Genomic DNA, 17,773 nt, shown 5'->3' with positions numbered 1-17,773 from the left:
ATTTAAGAAAAAACACTTTAAACATGTAATCTTTTTTAACTACTATCTTTATGAAGACTATCCTGAATTTCAAAAAGTCATCCCTAAATATTATTGAACCCTTCAAAAATTTAAATATATGTGTTTCTAAATATATATTTTTGGTGTATTTTGGATCAATGTGTCAAATACTAGTAGATTACTCCATTAGTGATGGGTAATGATTTCATTTTTGTGCACATTCTCATGTTTGGGAATCTAAAATTTTATGAAAGCCATTATTAAGTTCAAGGAAATCCTTCCTAAAGTTCTTAGAATCCTTCCCGAATTTCATACAATCTTTTCTGAATTTCATACAATCTTTCATGAAGCTCAGTCACAGTTAAAGCAAAGTGCTAACATAAACACGTGAGAATGTTATACATCATACAAGTACCAAAAAAAAATTAAAAGGTTTCTCAAGCATCATATACATGTATGTCTAAACAACATATATAGTAAAATTGAATAAAAGAACACAGTCTCATCTATAGATATCCAAAACATAGTTGCATCTTGTATCATCTGCATCATGACATAGCTTAGAGAAATCTTCAACCCCATTCCCTGCAGTAAAAATTGAAATCAGGGAATAAGTTTCAGGAAAGTGTTCAGGAATTCTCAATAATACTTCCTCAATCTTCAAATGTGACTGTGATGGGAGATGGGATGTGAATGATTTCTAGTCTGAGAGCCATCATTATCAATAAGAAAATACATTGTTGGGATATGGGATGTGAATGATTCAGACTAAGAAAATATTATCATTCTAACTAAACCAATCAGCTCACATTCTCTCAAGTTCAGTTATATTGTCAACTTCGGTTTGATTGTACTGAACGAACTCGGAGAATAAGAAAGCAAATGCTGTCAAACTCACCTACAACACAATTTCAATTCCAAAACACCTAAATTTTCAGAAGATACTCGAAAATTAATGATCACACAATAAAGAGATCAAAACCCGAGAGAGAGATTTGAATCGAATCCCCATCACAACTATTAGATCTGGATCCAAATCGAAACAATGTTCTCAATTTCTAGTATGAGAGACATCGTAATAGAGCAAACAAAAAAAACCAAACCTTCGTCACTCCCGTCATGGGATTTATCGTGGTTGAAGGTCACAAATCAGAAAACTCTCCATACCAACACCAACTAAATCATTCAAATTAAAATTAGAGATAGAGCTTGGGACCTGCGAAGCTTGGGCTATCTCGTTTTTCTGAACCATAGCTCGAAGATCTCTCCAGTCCTTAGATTCATGCTTGTGCTCCTTTTCAATGTCGAGAACGCAATTACTGGTTTCACTGACTTCGGATGACTCGCATATCTGATTGGGTTCACCGGTTGAACATCGTCTGCTATTGAATTTGGAATCGGCGGAGAGAGAGAAGTGAGAGAGAACATGATTGTTGCAATCTCACGATTTTGACATTGTTATAATTTTATTAATATTTTATTTATTTTAATGATATATAAATTTGTTCTAATTTTTTTGGAACTTTTGAACTTGTGTGCTAGTTTTGGACTTAAAACTTAAATTGATGCTATTTTTGAGAATTGCCCTATTTTTTAATAATTTGAAAATATAAAATAATAATAATAATAAGAGACAATACAGAGGAAAATAAGAAAGAAAGAAACAACAAAACAACTAGTATTTTATTATTGGAATTTAAGATATTTTAATTATAGTTAGAAAAAAAAAACTAGAAAAACAAAAACCAATACTTAACTTAAAATAGAATATGAAATCCAAAGCATTAAACAGAAAAAAACCGGAAAAAAATACATTATTAAAAAAGTAATAAAGTATATTTAAAATTAAGACAACAAATTCCTTTTCCAAGTGATCCCAGTAGAGCTTCAGATGATCCCCTACTTTGAGATCTAACGAATGCTTCATATCACTCCAACCAGACCCGAAATAATATTTTCTATCATGCCACCTCAGAGTAACATTATACAATAATTTATTTTCGCGGTCATGGACTTTCACTGGAAGACCCTCTTTCTTCAGTTTTTCATTGGTAATATATAGATCACTCGTAACATCAACATCGGAATTAATCTTCGCGATGACAAGTTTTACATGTTCTGTCGGTAATGTCACACTATTGGCAAGATCATACTCTGTAAGCACCCTTGAGATGATCAAAGCTGGATCTAATGGATTCTCATAATTCATCTTAGCTAAATAATTCTTTTTTTAGAGAAGATGTTTTTATAAAGTGGAGAGTATTTTGTGTAATTTTGTGTGTTCATAATGCCAGCATATATATATATATATATATATATATCTTATATGATAAAGTAAAGGTTTTTTAACAAGTTCTAAGAAATTGTCATTTGGCACTCTCTTCTTTCGACATGCAGTGATTTTCTCTTTAATACTTTTAGTGCATTTTTCCAATTGACTTTATATGATATACATTATCTTATTTATCTTTATTTTCAAGACAAAGTATAATTTAGTATTATACATTATAAGATGCTCAATTTATTTCTTAACTTGTGTAGCATATTGTCTCATAATGATTTTCTTTTTTATTTCTTTACTTTAATAGATATTTCTCTCTAAACATTTATAAATTATATATATTTAAATATACTTTAGATTTTTTTAATTAAAATGAAATTGCATATCTTATATAATAAAGTAAAATTTTCTTTTAACAAGCTCTAAGAAATTGCCAATTGGCACTCTCTTCTTTCGACATATGTCATTTTCTCTTTAATAGTTTTAGTGTTTTTTTTCAATTGACTTTATATGATATACATTATCTTATTTATCTTTACATTATCTTATTTATCTTTATGTATATCATATAAAGTCAATTAATAAAATTTTACTTTAAAGAAAGACATTTTTTTCATCAATAGATCAGCTCATATGAGCCAATTAGAAAAGAAGTTGTTTACAAACAGAACATGTTGCGGAGCTGTCCGCGTCTGACGTGCCAAAGAGTCCGCACTAACATTTGTACTTCGAGAAACATGACCAATCATGCACCCCGCATGGCCCAAATGAAGGCATCTACTTTTACATGCAACGGGCAGAGACTGCGCCGGTAATTGGTGGCACCTATAGTCAGGCGACGGACCAGTACATATCCATCCTGCACCTGCAAAATTATCTGTCGCTTTCCAAGATCTATTGACAAAACACCGATAACCTGTTTAAACCAGTGGAAGAGAGATTGTGCTCTCCCTGATCCTAGGAGAAGAACCGATGTGAGCCGAGAGAGAGACAATGCTATATATGTTACATTTTATTCATGGACTAACGCACGCACAAACTAATCCAAGCAGGAACATTAATGAATATACAAAAGCTTAGCTTAACTCTATAAATCAAGGCATGTAAAGTATTAATGTTGATGATATCCAAGTGAGAAAATTGTGATATAAACTCTCAGTTGTAAGTTCTTTAATGAACTTTTGTCACTCAATCATAAACAAATCATTTCGATGTCTTTGGCAGCCTTAGAGAATCTTTCAGCTGATACTGTCAAAAGCTTGTTAAGAGACATGTTTTCACCTCTGCTCTTCAACTTTTCTTCATACCTATGCTTGATCCTGCTATCAAGCTTGTACCCAAGAAATGCAGGGAATGCAAGAAGCTCTTCGACTTCACGACCCATGTACTCGATCAAATACTCCAGTTTTTCCTCTAAAGAACTATAATTATACTGCAGGACTTGAGGATGCTTTGTGCTCATAGCTAGAATGTCTTCAAACGAAAGACCGTAGCTCAAGTACAGTCCAATCACCCTCTGCATATTGTCAGAGCTTGTTCTGGTCACAGCTCCCATCGCAAAAGCCAGTTCCTTTGTTCTATGCTTATATCCAATCTTCACCAGAAACCCGAGTTTGTGCGAGAGATTATCTTCAGATAAAGCTAGATACAACGGTGCTTTGCTCAAGAATTTGAACATACCAGGGGAATCAAAGCCGCATTCCTTCAGAAACTCTATCCTCGGCCGCAGTTTCCTCTCTTTACTAGTGCTGATAACATTAGGGAACACATGAACAATCTTAAACACTTGTTCAGTCGTCAAGCCAGCAAAAGACTTAAGAAACTCAACATGGCTGTTCATATGCTCAACACTATAACTCAATATAGCAGGGAGTCTACGTAGCACGGTTCCAGTGGCGAAATCGTCTTCCCCGCTTAGATCCCTAATGAAATCAACCCTAGGAATCAACTGACTATCCAAGTCACTATTGAGAATCACTGGCCGCCTCGCTATTATACCGATTCCACCAAAAGGTTCCAAGAAACTAATCAATCTCTCAATGTCTTCAACTGATTTCTGATACAGCAGTTTATTTAAGTACACTTTGCTCAATACGTGAGAGATCTTTTCTTTAGGTATACCATGGAGGATAAGCAATCTCACCTTCTGAATGAAACTAAGCAAGATAGATGTGTCTACCACAGCAAGTAAGCGCTCAACTAGTTCAGGCTCAAGCCTTCCTTCGAGTTCATCAACCAAGAAATTAACAACGGGATCTAATTCTACTGAAGTCAATAAATTAGGGCACTTTGCTATCAAACCCTGAAGCGCAAAGCCATTGATTTTCAGAGACTGAAGAGAAGCAACACGAGCGCCGATTTTATCCAAAGATTCCGACTTTATATCTGGGTTCTTCTCTAAAACCATCTCAGTTTCTTCTTCTCTAAACCCAATATCTTGGAATAACGAAAACAGAGACTCTGCAACTGCAAAGAAAAAAAAGCAGCTACTGGATCAACGCACACCAAGTGTTTGTGAATATGCTCCAATGATAAAATAAACATATATAGTTGAAGAGATAGTCAGATTCACCTACCGGTTTGACTTCCGGCGTTAACCGGAGAACTAAGGCAACTACATCGGAAAACAAGAGCAGTTTCCCGACGATCTAAGTAGCGGAAAAGCAATGGCCGTAGCTCAGACCGAAATGAAGAAGAAGCAGGGAAGGCTCCATGGGAACAGAGAGCAGCTGTAACCGGCGGGAGATGAAGACGGAGATTAGTAGTCGGCGGTGAGAAAACGGAGAAGGAACAAGAGACGAGAGATAAGATCACCATGGCTCCTCCTATATCCAAAACAAAACCGAAGGTTTTGATTTAACGGTCGTATTTGATTTAAGATTGGGTTTAACTTTTGAGATGTACAAAAGCCGCGCTGCTCAATGGTATTGGACTATTGGGCCTAATGAGAATATTCAATTTTTTTTTTTTTTTTGCTTTTTTTTTCGTGACAAACTTATATATAATATTCAATTATGTTTGGTTTTTAATTTTTTAAATATGGGAAAAAAAAAATTAACTTCTCAAACTTTCAATTGTATGTAAATATACCCCCAATTTTTTAAAAAAATGCAATAGTGACATTCAACACTAAAAACCTTACAATATAAAGCCTCAATACATTATTAGGTAATAATTATTATTCAAAAAAATTCATAGAAACCACTCCCAATCATTGTTAAGTCCGCCGCAACTATCATTACCATTATCAATATTACACAATCACTACTATTACAGCCACCATATCACACTACCGTCCATAGTCACAATTTTTAATCACGGTGAATGATGACAAACAGCATAAGTGGTAGTGACGATAAATTTAAATTATCTTTTAGTCCCACACAAATTTATTTTACTCATTAGTCAATGGTAAATGATACCTTACAATATTAAGGATATTATGGGTTATATATACTTTACAACCAACAATTTTTTTTTTTTTAATGCTTACGCAAAAGTGTTATTATTTACATCCACAAGACCACAATCCACAACTAAACCAATATGACACAGAAATCAAAGACCCGGTAAATAGATGATCAAACGTGGAACATGAGATATATAAGTTAACAATGCTAGTGTAACACAACCCCCATAGTCAAGTCTTCCCAAAAGAAAAAAAAAAAGTCAAAAATTTTATACTATAGTCAAGTTTGCTTTCACACACTTACGAAAATAGGACATTAAATAAACGTTACGAAGGATACGAGGTTGTATTGGATTCCAATTTATGAAGATTTTTGAAGAGTTCAACAAAATTATTAAAAGTGAATAAACGAAAAATTATTAAAGACTGCTACAGAGTTTTGTTGATTAACTTTCTAAAATCATATAAAGTTTTCCAAACAATCTTTGTATTCTTATGATACTTTTCATTATTTTATTTTGTAAATAAAATGTTTAAAATCATGAACCAATAATATAATAATTGAATTCATTAACAATCCTAAATTCTTTTGTTTTAATTGAATAACACAAAACTTTTAATAATTTTATAAAAATCTGAATCTAACAAATTTGTTAAGATTTTAAATGACTCTTTACAAATCACAAACTAATAACACTAAACTTTAACAGATTTTTTACAAATCACAAACTAATAACACTAAACTTTAACAGACTTTTTACAAATCACAGACTAATAACACTAAACGTTAACAAAATTAAACAAAATATTGATGTAATAACAATAAATTCTACGTAACATTTAAAATCTTTAAAACTTCATTCAAATATCAAACCAATAACCCCACTAATAAAACTCAAAAATTAAATTAGGGTAAAGAAAAATAAACCCTAAAAGATTTGAAGTCTTCCTCCTCCCAAAATAAAAATCAACCGTAAATATAGAAATAGTCCTAATTGATGGACGGTGGTAGTCGTCGTTTCACACTCTCCGTCCACCATTTTCATTCTCTGCCTCTTAAACAAAAAAAAGCATTGCCCTTTCGAAGCTATACATCAATGGCCACTACTACTTAGCGTCTACGAAAATAACCCTTTTAACCATTAGATTAAATCTCTCCTCTTCTTCTTCTTCACCACCACTCGTGTCCCTTTCTTTGTCTTCTTCCTTCTCACCGCCTCTCTCTCAATCTTTATCCAACAAAGATTCGTTTTTTTTTTTCGCTTTTCTTCTAAGTTTCTTCAACATATATAAAGAAGCCAGACCCTTTTTCTATATTATCCTCTGTGTAAAAAGTTATGGCTTTGCTTGAGAGTATAATCTTAGGGTTAATTACAGGATGGTTCGCTTTTGTTGTTGGATTGATCATAGGATGGGCATGGAAACCCAAATGGGTTTCTTCTTCTAGTGACGGAGAAGTCAAATTGCGTTGTTCTGCTCCCAGATCTTTTGATTTGTCTTTACCATCTCCTTCTTCAAGCTCTGTTTCTTCTCCGTTGAAGGGTTTTGGATCAGCTCCTTGCTTGAAGGCTCTTGTTTGTGATACATGGACTATGGCTTTGAGACAACAGAGGACAACTGTTTCTCCTGATTCTTCATCTTCATCGTCGTCTGATACTTCTGAACAACATGGGGGTTTAGTTTCAAGGTAAGTTACAATTTTGAGGATTGTGTTTTTGAGAAAATGGATTTTGTTTTTTTCTTTTGGTTTGTTGATTTTGTGTTTTTTTTTGGGATTTGTAGAGTGAAGAAAACAGAGGAGAGGTTGCCTAATACTGTAACGGAGTTGGATTTGAGGCATCTTGTTCAATTGGTTGAGAGGAAAGATGGTGGTCAAGCTTGGATTCAGATGATGGATCGTTTCACTTCTGGTATGAGATACCAAGCTTGGTTGAGAGAACCTAAGGTAAATATTATATTATTTGTTCTTGTTTTGTGGTTTTTTTAAGAGAATGATTTTGTTTCTCTTTGTCTTGAATCTTGAATTGGGTCTTCTATGTGTTTTGTGTTTTAGAATGGTCCTACTGAGTATAGAAGCAGAACTGTGTTTGAAGATGCAACTCCTCAGATTTTAAGAGACTTTTTCTGGGATGATGAGTTTAGACCAACTTGGGATACAATGCTTTCTAATTCCACTACTGTTGAAGAGTGTCCTAGTTCCGGAACCATGATTGTTAGATGGATACGCAAGGTAAATATTAGACTCTCTAGTTACTTTTTTTTTTTTCGTTTTGGTAACATTTTGATGGTTAGTTCTTAGTTTTAATCTTTCCTTCTGTGTATGTTCCTGTGTTGCAGTTCCCATTCTTCTGCAGTGATAGAGAGTATGTGATCGGTCGCAGGATTTGGAATTGTGGGAACTCTTATTACTGTGTTACAAAGGTAATGTTACTAGTAACAAAAATGGAACCGTTTACATATTATGTCATAAAGAGTAGAAGTCATATCAATTAGTTTGCCTCTAAATCGGTTAGTTTGTGAAGTTATATCAAAAAGGAACAAGAAGATGGTGAAATATTCAGTTTTGCATTGCAACGCATCAGTTCCAGTAACAACACTCTTAAGATCGTTTCTTGTTCTTGGTTCAGGGAGTATCTGTTCCTTCTGTACCGCCTAACAACAAACAAAAACGTGTGGACTTGTTCTACTCGAGCTGGTGCATTCGACCAGGTAAAGATCTTTATCCAACACTTTGTCATCTTTCAAGAACCGAATAACTCAAAACATAGTGTAACGTTTTTCCTAATATGGTTTAATTAATGCAGTGGAATCAAGAAGAGACGATGGAGTAACGAGTGCCTGCGAAGTTCTTCTATTTCACCACGAAGACATGGGGATACCGAGAGAAATCGCAAAGCTTGGAGTGAAACGAGGAATGTGGGGAGCAGTGAAGAAGATGGAACCGGGGTTACGTGCATACCAAACACAAAGACTCTCAGAAGGAGGAACCAAGCTTTCTCGGCCCGCTTTCATGGCTCAAATCAACACAAAGATCACATCAGAACATCTCATTTCACTCAGCAACGGCGCATCGCCTGTCACTGAAACTCCCGTTACTCAAAACCAAGGAAACCGTGCTGCGAATCTAAAGAAACTGTTGATCATCGGTGGAGCTATTGCGGTTGTCTGCAGTTTAAGCGGAGGAGCTTTTGTTCCACCTGCGTTTGTTTTAGGGTTTGGGAAGAGGTTTGGTAACGGTGGAAGAAAACGTCAGCTCGAAGGAACAACAACAACAAGTCAGAGTCATCAGACTACTACTTCATAGAATCTTGAAACCAAGAATATAGATATATAAACATACGGATTTAGCAGATTGAGAATAATCCAAAAACGCAGATAGTTCCAGATTAGTTTTGTAGAATTGGAGTAAGCTGTCTGATCAATCTTTATACAAAGCAACATTTTTTTCTTACAAGTAATAATAAAATAAAACTTTACATCATGATCATCAAAAAGGAAAAATTGTTTCAAAACAATGAACACCATCGAGCTCTGGAGCTATCCTCATCGGTTGGATCTTCTTCATCTTCTTATTACTCTTTTCATCGTCCGATGAAGTTTTACCGGAGTTCTTGTGTTGTTCTCTCGCCGCCGACTGATTACCACCGGAGCTCTGTTTCTGATTACCGGAGAACTTCATCTTGAAGCCATTGGATTCAGCGTAAAGAGCTTCGAAGGGGCTAAAGATAGACATCATCTTCTGAATTCGATTTTTTAGTGTTTGGAACTTTTGTTTCTTGACGAGATTAAGGTTGAAGGAGACTATATATTTATAATCGGTAACGAGAGAAACAAAGGTAGAAGAGTCTAGAAAGAGTAAGAGAAGTTTGAGAAGTTTTGAGTTGAATGAAGATTCGTTGAAACTAGTTTGGTCGGTGAAGGAACAGAGTCCACGTGGATGATTGTCTGAATGTGAGATTGATTGGTCTAATCGGATAATATATTTGACTGATTCAATAATAGCTCATTGTTTTATTTTTCTTATAATTACATAAACAAAAATACAAAGTACGATATGTGTATACGAAGATAGAAAAGCCAACTCTAATCAAACTCTTGATAAACCATTATTAAACAACCATAGTTTATAGAGAACAATAATATAACACGAGTAAAACAAATCAAGGTGGGTGAAGAAGTAGACGTAGACATGAGATCATGTTTACGTATAAATCATCATTAAAAGGACATTTTTGTTTTAGAGCTTCTTGAGCAACTCAATAAGGTTAACACCAAAAGCGTCGCAGACAACTTTGATGCCCTTGAATCCTGATGCTTTGGCTAAAGCCTCAAACTCTTTCTCAGTTCGTTCTTTGCCTCCGGGATTGTGAGCCAACATAATGCAGTCGACATGGATTACTTGTTTTGATGAGAGGCTTGAGTCTGGTGTCTCTGGAAGTATACACTCTGCTAATATCACTTTCCCATCCTCTGGAAGCGCTTCGTAGCAGTTCTTCAAGAATTTCACGCAGTGTTCGTCGCTCCAGTCATGACATATCCACTGTTACAAGAATGAGAAACTTAATGTTTTCTTGATGAGGCTTTACTTATAGTTTCAAGAATTTTAGTAATTAGCAATTTTTTTTTGTCTGAAAAACTTGATTTATCACTAACCTTCATGAAAATGGCATCACCTTTAGGGACACTTGCAAACATATCTCCTCCAACATGTTCAATACCTACATTGATTTATAAATAAGACCACAATCTTTTTCAGGAAAAAAAATTGCTAAATGTGAGGAAAATGTAATATACCGGGATGAGAAGGAGCATCATCGATGACATGTGGAAGATCAAAGTTGATGCCTTTAAGGTTAGGGTACTTGGAGACAATCATTTTGAGGGTAGCACCAATGCCACCACCAACATCAACCAAAGAAGTCAAGCCCTCGAAACCCTTATAGGTCTCAAGTAACTTCTTCATGGTGATTGTGGAATGGTTAGACATTCCATTGTTGAAGACCTTGTTGAATCTAGGGTCAGTTCCGTGGTACTCGAACGCACTCATTCCATAAGCCTTGTTGAATGGAATTCCACCATCAAGAACTGCATCCTTCAAATGGTACCTGAAACATGTCTCTTTCATATCAGTTTAAGACAAAAACTTAACCTAACCCTCCTTAATTTTTTTCTTTCTTTCAAATTAATCTAAACTCTTAACTTTTGGTAATCACTACTTACAATATTTGGTTTCGAAATTGATCTCAAGATTGAACTCTATATTATTAAATCCACGTTAAGTTGACTACTGTATAAAGTGTATTTGAGAAAGAGCTGCCGGTTCGATTGAAGAAAACCAAAACCAGAAATTTTAAGTCATCTATTTTCTTTATTTGTACTTCAATAATCGGAAGACCAATTCTTTTCCTAATACCTATTCTATTTCCCTCTTTTGCTACTTAGTAATCGGAAGAAGTTCAATATTTAAAGCCAAAAACATTAGTCAAGAACATAACAAATAAATTTATAAACAAAGAGATAGTCTTGTCTTGAGTGCAAAAAGCCAAAAACATTTTCAAGAAATAATTTGTCTACAAGGTCTTCTAATTCTAACCACTAAAAGAATTGTATATTATATGGTTTTCAAGTGGAAGATGGTAAACGTGTCCTTGTGTCTGTATTTGTCTGATTGTCTTTGACACTTTGTGCCTCTCTCTATCACCTTTAACCTTTACCTTTGCACAATTGCACTATAATCACATCAACCAAGAATCATAGCTTATGAACTCAATTTCTAACTTGATTTACCATAAGATCTATTGCAAAATAAGAACTATCATGATAATTTTGAGGAAAGATATCGAAAAAAAAAGCCTTACCAGCTTTCCATGAGAACTTTGTCTTGGTTCATGAGACAAAGAGCAGCGATCGAGACACCATCTTCGTTCTTGGTCAAGTACTTGCAAACCGGACCAAGCCCGTAAATACGCTCGACGCTGTCGCCGGAAAGTTTACGGTTCGAACAAGTGAGGATTGAGTAAGATGTAAGAAGACGGAGGATACGGTCGAGCATGACAGGAGCTTCGGGGTTTTTGGTCGGAAGCTGAGAAGCGATCTCGGTCGGAGACATGGGAGAAGCGTTCTTGGCCATGATCTCGAGAAGGTCAAGGTCTAACGCCGCTTTTAAAGCCATCGGAAGAACCGAGGCACTCGCTAGCTGCATGGCGAAAAGGGCAGCTTCGTCATCGGTTACTTGCACCGGAGTTATCTGTGTCTCCGCCGTTGATCCCATTTTAGTTAGATCTCGAGTTTAAAAATTAAAAAAAAGATTGCTCTGTTTTTATTTTTATTTTTTGGGTTTCTTTTGTTTTGAGGATTGTGTGATGGGTGAGAAGTAAAGGTTGAGAGAGTTTTATTTATATGAAAATATATAATAAAGAAGGTAGACGATTGGCATATTTTAACGCAAAATTCTGATCTGGCAACATGATCTGCTCCAATTAAAAATCGAGTCATGTCAGTATTTTCTGTATTCTACCATATGAATAATTTATGGCCTAACGTCGAAAACATAACTAATAGGCCATTGTAAATTAAATATTTCTTACACAAATAAATAATAACATCCAAACAAATTATTAAGACCTTCTAAATTTTTTTTTACAATTTAAGTAGTTTTTTAATATCCACTTGTTATGGAGCTATTAAATTCGGTAAAAAGTAACAACTATGCCATTTTTAGCGAGATCTAGCTTCGTGTACTTCACAATTTAATGTACTACTTTTTTTGTTGTCACAATTTGATTTACTGTACTAAAATTAATTTTAAACAGAGTAGGTTATATCTAAATGATAAATGGATCATATATTGTTTGAGGTTGCGTCAGTGTCCTATGACTATGAGGTTGTCATATTCTTGTAAAACATATGTCATTTTAATATTTTCTAGAAAACAAACTTAAAATTTTGTAGGTGTGTTCATAACTCATAAGTCTACTTATCAAGTTCTAACATGACAGTTTTTTTCTCTAGTTAAGAATATATAAGTTTGTCATCCGATTAATTTCTATCTTACATAACAAACCTATCCTAAATCTTATATAAAAGCATTGATTATAGGTTTTCATATAATTATATCTTAATCAGAGATTCCAGAGTGTATTTTTGTCATTTAAGACATTAATAGTGACCAATCGTTATCAAGAAATCACAGAAAAAGGACTCAAATTGATCTCTCAACCCCCCCCCCCCCCCCCCAATAATAAGGTTTTCAACCACTACATAACCATGAATTGGTTCATGTTTAACTTTGTAATAAGTATTATTAATTTATACATTTGTTTTTTTTTTTTTTTCTAACCTAAGCTTGAGATAGCTCGGTCTTAGGCCACCATTAAAAAGTTACTAGTTCTTACTGCAGTAATCAAACTTTTTTGTTGAAGACAAGTTTTAGATTAGATTAGATTGATCAAATAAACAATTAAGAGATTAACAAAAAGGAAGAAAAAGGAGACTTGAGACGACGACTGTGCAATGCAAAGCGGGACAGATAAGTTTGGTGACTGGGACCGACCGGACACGCCACAGTTGTTCTTAACTCATTGTCAGTTTTTGCTTAAGAAAATCGTATCATTTTTTTTCAACGCTAAATCATTTTTTGACATTTGCTTTCATAGAATGTCAGCTACCTTATTAGAAAAAAAAAAGTATTGAAAAGTTGTACCTAAAAATGTTTTAATTATTGTCAAAAATAAAACTGCTTTAATTAGATTAATATAAAATATATATATATATATATATATTATGAAATTGTGTTCGGCACAAGATTATTCGTTTTATCATATACATTTACGTAATATTTTTCTAATATTGTATAGTGACATAGCTTTGTGTCGTAAAGACTAAAACTAGCCACACTAGTGTATTATATTAATCTGTATGACGACATGCTATGACGAAAACCTAATTTACACCATCTTTATTTTATGCATGACTTTTAGTGTTCATGTTTTGAATTACGTATCGATATGTATGGAAGAACTGAAGAAGATTCAGTGAATCCCTTTGCTAGATCACTTTTAGTTTTCTTAACTACTCTGACGTACATAAACAATAAGATACAAATCATGAAAATAAGTAGGTAAAATACCCTTCATTCATGAAGATATATCGCATCTTATAAACTTAAACTCGATGTTGTTCAAAAAAAAAAAAAACTTAAACTCGATTAAAATAATTGCGGAGCATGTATACATCATTTAAACTAATACTGCATGTAGTCACTACTCACTAGTACTTGTGTTCCCATTAATTACTAGATTTGATATATTCTTCATCATCATTAATTTTTAAATAAATAAAAAAAACCACTTAATTAAATTCATTTGTTTTTCACTATTTCCTAGTTAATATATGACATGTCAAATATACAAAAGAGTTCTTTTGAAAATATCTAATCATCAAATAGCTTTGCAGCGCAACTCATGAGTAAGGTAATTTTTCATAACGAATTTATACTGATCGATAAACGAAAAAAATATACAGGATGACTAATATACCATTGCAAGTCATAAGGTATTTCTTTGACATTTCTCACCTACCACGCACCACAACAACCAGAGAAAAAAAAATGACAATAATTTTGATCTTCCTATATTTTTTTTAATTGAAAAATGGATTATGTTCAAACGAGACACCTGTGATGTTATGATAGGGTAGAGTGTCGTATTGCAAAAAGAGAAGCATCTCACACCTACTCCTAATTTGAAAGATGTTCATTATGAACTCATCTCTGAACACTTCTTACTGCCTGAAATTTAAGGAAGCACAAACTTTTCTAGGACCACGAATCAAGTACAAGTATTTACTAATTTCGACTAATAAAAGTAATCTGTCTGACAACAGTTTCCATTGGATATGACTTTTGTATCGTACATGGTACATCTAAAAAAATCTAATAAGGTTTTTTATGAAGACCAAAAGTACTATATAAAGGGATCATTAATTTGCACAAAAAAAATATCCCTCAGATCAAGATATTTCATGTTTTTGCTGTCGAATTATAAGGTTTTTATTTTTTGCTGGAATAGACACTCTGTATATTGTGAAATTTAAATCATGCAGTCGAATTATTATCCCGTGTACTTAGATCATCGAAGTGACAACACTTGTCAAGTTGGACACTAGGTGTTCAATCTGATGATTAATCTTCTTAATTTTTTCTTAATCTTCTTAATTATAGTACAAGTGTACAACTAAGATATGTACAATTTTTCCAAAATTATTTTTATGGATAAAGGCTTTGAGTATAGAATTTGAAAATAATATGATCAATTGGAAAAAAAAATGGACGAACTCAATTTTCAAAGTCTTACTAAGAAAATAAAGAATCTTTTTTTTTTTTTTGAGCAAAGTCCTACCTACTGCCGTGTTAATATGTCATGATCACAGAATGTTCCATATATCACCAATAAAGAATACATAACATGTTACATTTTGACACCTAAATGAATACTAACGTAATATAAATGAAAAAAAATGGATATCAGATGTATCCTTTAGGTGGTTGCTCGACATAAAATTAAAAATTCATAACAAATTATTCGGTACGTTTTGATTTTATGCATGTGATACATCTACGAACAGGCGTAAATTCTCCAAACATCGTTATACTTCAATATCATCATACCAGACTTCATATTATCATATGCAAAAATTAGGATTATCATGATCATGAAGACAATTCTGAAATTCTCCAATCTAGCTTATGCCTTTCATTTAGTTTTGTCGATATGCTTTGATCGATTTGATGCACTCCAACTCTAAATTAGAATCGTATATTACTCATTTATAGCATTATTTTAAGTTTATTTGGTAGCTATGGCCTATGGTGATTTGTAAACAAATTATTTCAACCTCTTTAACATGAGATACTTACTTATTTACTTTTATGATTTTCTCAATCTCCTTCATTTGTTCGTTGATTTTTGTAAATGAAATAGAATGGCCAAAACTTACAATTAAATATTTTGAATGATAAATTTATTACATAAAGGTGCTTAATTGTAAGTTTGGCCATTCTATTTCATTTACAAAAATAGAACTGTCAAGGTATGCCACCTTTATGTATACAAGAAAGCACCTTTAGAGACATTGTCATTTTGCCCGAGTCCCTCTGCTCCTCTTTTAAAGGCTTTAGAGGATAACTCATGCTCATCCTCCGGCTTCCTTTTGGAGGAAGTCCCTCCTGAAGAAGAGTCACACGTTTCCTTTGAGTTCTCCATATGAGTGTTCCAGTGTTGGTTAACAATACCAGTTTTCTTCCGCCTCCACGAGGATGTATTAGAGTGCGACTGTCCAGTTTTGCGAAGTTTGCCACACCCAGTCGACTCTGATAGCCCCATCTGGAAGCCGCCAGGCTGCACAGATCCTGGATTCTCCCTCGGAAGGCTAATGATGCTTGTGTCAACCAGCCTGTTACCCGCTGGAGCAGTTGTTTGCGATCGTTGCAGAGCATCACAGTGAGCTCTATCCACAGGGTCCTCTCTATCTCCACACCCCTTCGTCAGCATGGGGGTTGATGTTGCAGTCATCATTGGATTGGGATAACCAAACACCAATCCCTTATCCTTCTCCATGTGCTGAGTCAGTTTTGGAGGCGCTTCCAGCCGAAGCATTGAATTCTGGGCCCGTGAGTCATGAGCAAACAATGAAAACATCATTTTCGGACCCTCTCATAGTCCACGTCAACCGTAGCAGTGAGTCCTTTCGGGAGTTGCAGCAGCTTTGTCTTGGACAGAGGATTAGAGACATCAAAAGTCACCCTTACGCGTCGAAAGAGTTGTACTGAGATTTAAGAGGATCAAAAGCAATTTCCTCTACACATCCGATTCTCACCGATACTGCCTGAATCGTTTTCAAAGAGAGGTAGTTTCCGGGGATGTTGCTCAGACGTATCCAAACAGAAAAAAGTGGAGAGGAAATTCGGAGGTGGTGTTTCAAGCCATCACTCGAGGACCATTCCCCAACCTAGAGGCCTCCGGTTGATAATCAAACAAATTTGGAGAATATTCATCAAATATCTTCATTTTGGAAAGAAAATCGAGATTTCCATAAGAGCCCGGCAGGAAAAAGTAAACTCCGGCTAGATATCCCAAAGCGACGGGAGAAAAGAAACCCTCTGACCCAAAAGGAGAGTCCTAAGCGAAAAGTCATGCTGTTTTGCCACCCCGAATTTATTTTATACCAGTAAATGAGTTTATTTTTTAAAAGGTTTAGAATATCACCGAATGAAATTATATATGGTTACGGATTTCGATCGAGTAATCGACAATGAGATAAGTTTTAAATATTTAACATGGTACTACGATACAGGTAATCCATCCCGTCCGATGATATTTTCTACTTTTTTAGTTTGACGAACATACTATTAAGTATTGCAAAACACTAATATATATGACACTGTACCATCTATATTTTTCTACAAAAACTCAATCTATCTATGATACAAAACCATACAGATTATTCAATAAACAAAAATGGTTTTAACCATAGATAAAAAGAAAAGGATTTCTAGAAGTTATTCAAATTCACTTGAAGGAAACAACCAAATCTTAATATGGAATTTAATTAAGTGATACTAACTCTGTTTTTGTTCAAAATAACTACTGTTGCATACCACATAAAATCATCTATTAATTAAACGAAACCTAAAAAACAAAATAGCAAATATTATAGAGAAAAATAAAACTTATGATAAATATTAATATTTTTTATTATTTATTATTTTAAAAATTATCATTAAACATTTATTGCAATGCTATAAATACTATGGAGGTGACATAAATGTCAACATAAACATAAATAATTATTTGCAATTAATTAAAATTAAGTGTCTTAAAACATGTATGTGATTATAAATATAAGAGTTACAAAATATTTGATAGAATATGTAAGTTAATAAAATATGTGAGAAAATTAATAAAAGGGAGAAATTACATGTAATTAAAGAACTGATTTTTGTTTTAAATATTTTAGTTTTATTTAAACATCATATGTCATACTATGCAATTTTAGTATTAAAATAAGTAGCAGTCAAAAATTCA

At 33.9% G+C, this 17,773-nt stretch overlaps 4 protein-coding genes across 4 annotated transcripts; 1 reads left to right on the top strand and 3 right to left on the bottom strand.

Annotated features, from left to right (window-relative positions):
• Positions 1 to 3,342: 3,342 nt before the first annotated feature.
• LOC104761443 (transcription termination factor MTERF8, chloroplastic) lies at positions 3,343 to 5,201 on the bottom strand. The gene is made up of 2 exons (XM_010484524.3): positions 4,858 to 5,201; positions 3,343 to 4,747 (listed from the first exon to the last, which is right to left on the bottom strand). The coding sequence occupies exons 1-2, from the start codon at positions 5,096 to 5,098 to the stop codon at positions 3,474 to 3,476; spliced, it is 1,515 nt and encodes a 504-aa protein (XP_010482826.1). The 5' UTR covers positions 5,099 to 5,201; the 3' UTR covers positions 3,343 to 3,473.
• A 1,236-nt stretch (positions 5,202 to 6,437) lies between these two features.
• LOC104761442 (uncharacterized) lies at positions 6,438 to 9,171 on the top strand. Its single transcript, XM_010484523.3, has 6 exons — positions 6,438 to 7,377; positions 7,473 to 7,635; positions 7,744 to 7,920; positions 8,028 to 8,111; positions 8,318 to 8,399; positions 8,495 to 9,171. Exons 1-6 carry the CDS (start codon positions 7,028 to 7,030, stop codon positions 8,992 to 8,994), a joined length of 1,356 nt encoding a protein of 451 aa, XP_010482825.1. The 5' UTR covers positions 6,438 to 7,027; the 3' UTR covers positions 8,995 to 9,171.
• Positions 9,081 to 9,426, bottom strand: LOC109130621 (uncharacterized). The gene has a single exon (XM_019240431.2). The coding sequence runs from the start codon at positions 9,424 to 9,426 to the stop codon at positions 9,178 to 9,180; it is 249 nt and encodes an 82-aa protein (XP_019095976.1). The 3' UTR covers positions 9,081 to 9,177.
• Positions 9,427 to 9,678: 252 nt separating this feature from the next.
• On the bottom strand, positions 9,679 to 12,010 carry LOC104761441 (flavone 3'-O-methyltransferase 1). The gene is made up of 4 exons (XM_010484522.3): positions 11,549 to 12,010; positions 10,485 to 10,795; positions 10,344 to 10,408; positions 9,679 to 10,230 (listed from the first exon to the last, which is right to left on the bottom strand). Exons 1-4 carry the CDS (start codon positions 11,959 to 11,961, stop codon positions 9,928 to 9,930), a joined length of 1,092 nt encoding a protein of 363 aa, XP_010482824.1. The 5' UTR covers positions 11,962 to 12,010; the 3' UTR covers positions 9,679 to 9,927.
• Positions 12,011 to 17,773: the final 5,763 nt, after the last annotated feature.

The sequence above is a fragment of the Camelina sativa genome, chromosome 18, assembly GCF_030686135.1.
Source record: "Camelina sativa cultivar CO46 ecotype springtype chromosome 18, ASM3068613v1".
In the NCBI taxonomy this organism is placed as follows: Eukaryota; Viridiplantae; Streptophyta; class Magnoliopsida; order Brassicales; family Brassicaceae; genus Camelina; species Camelina sativa.
The sequence above is the reverse complement of the archived record's forward strand: the minus strand, read 5'-3'. Positions and strand labels throughout refer to the sequence as shown.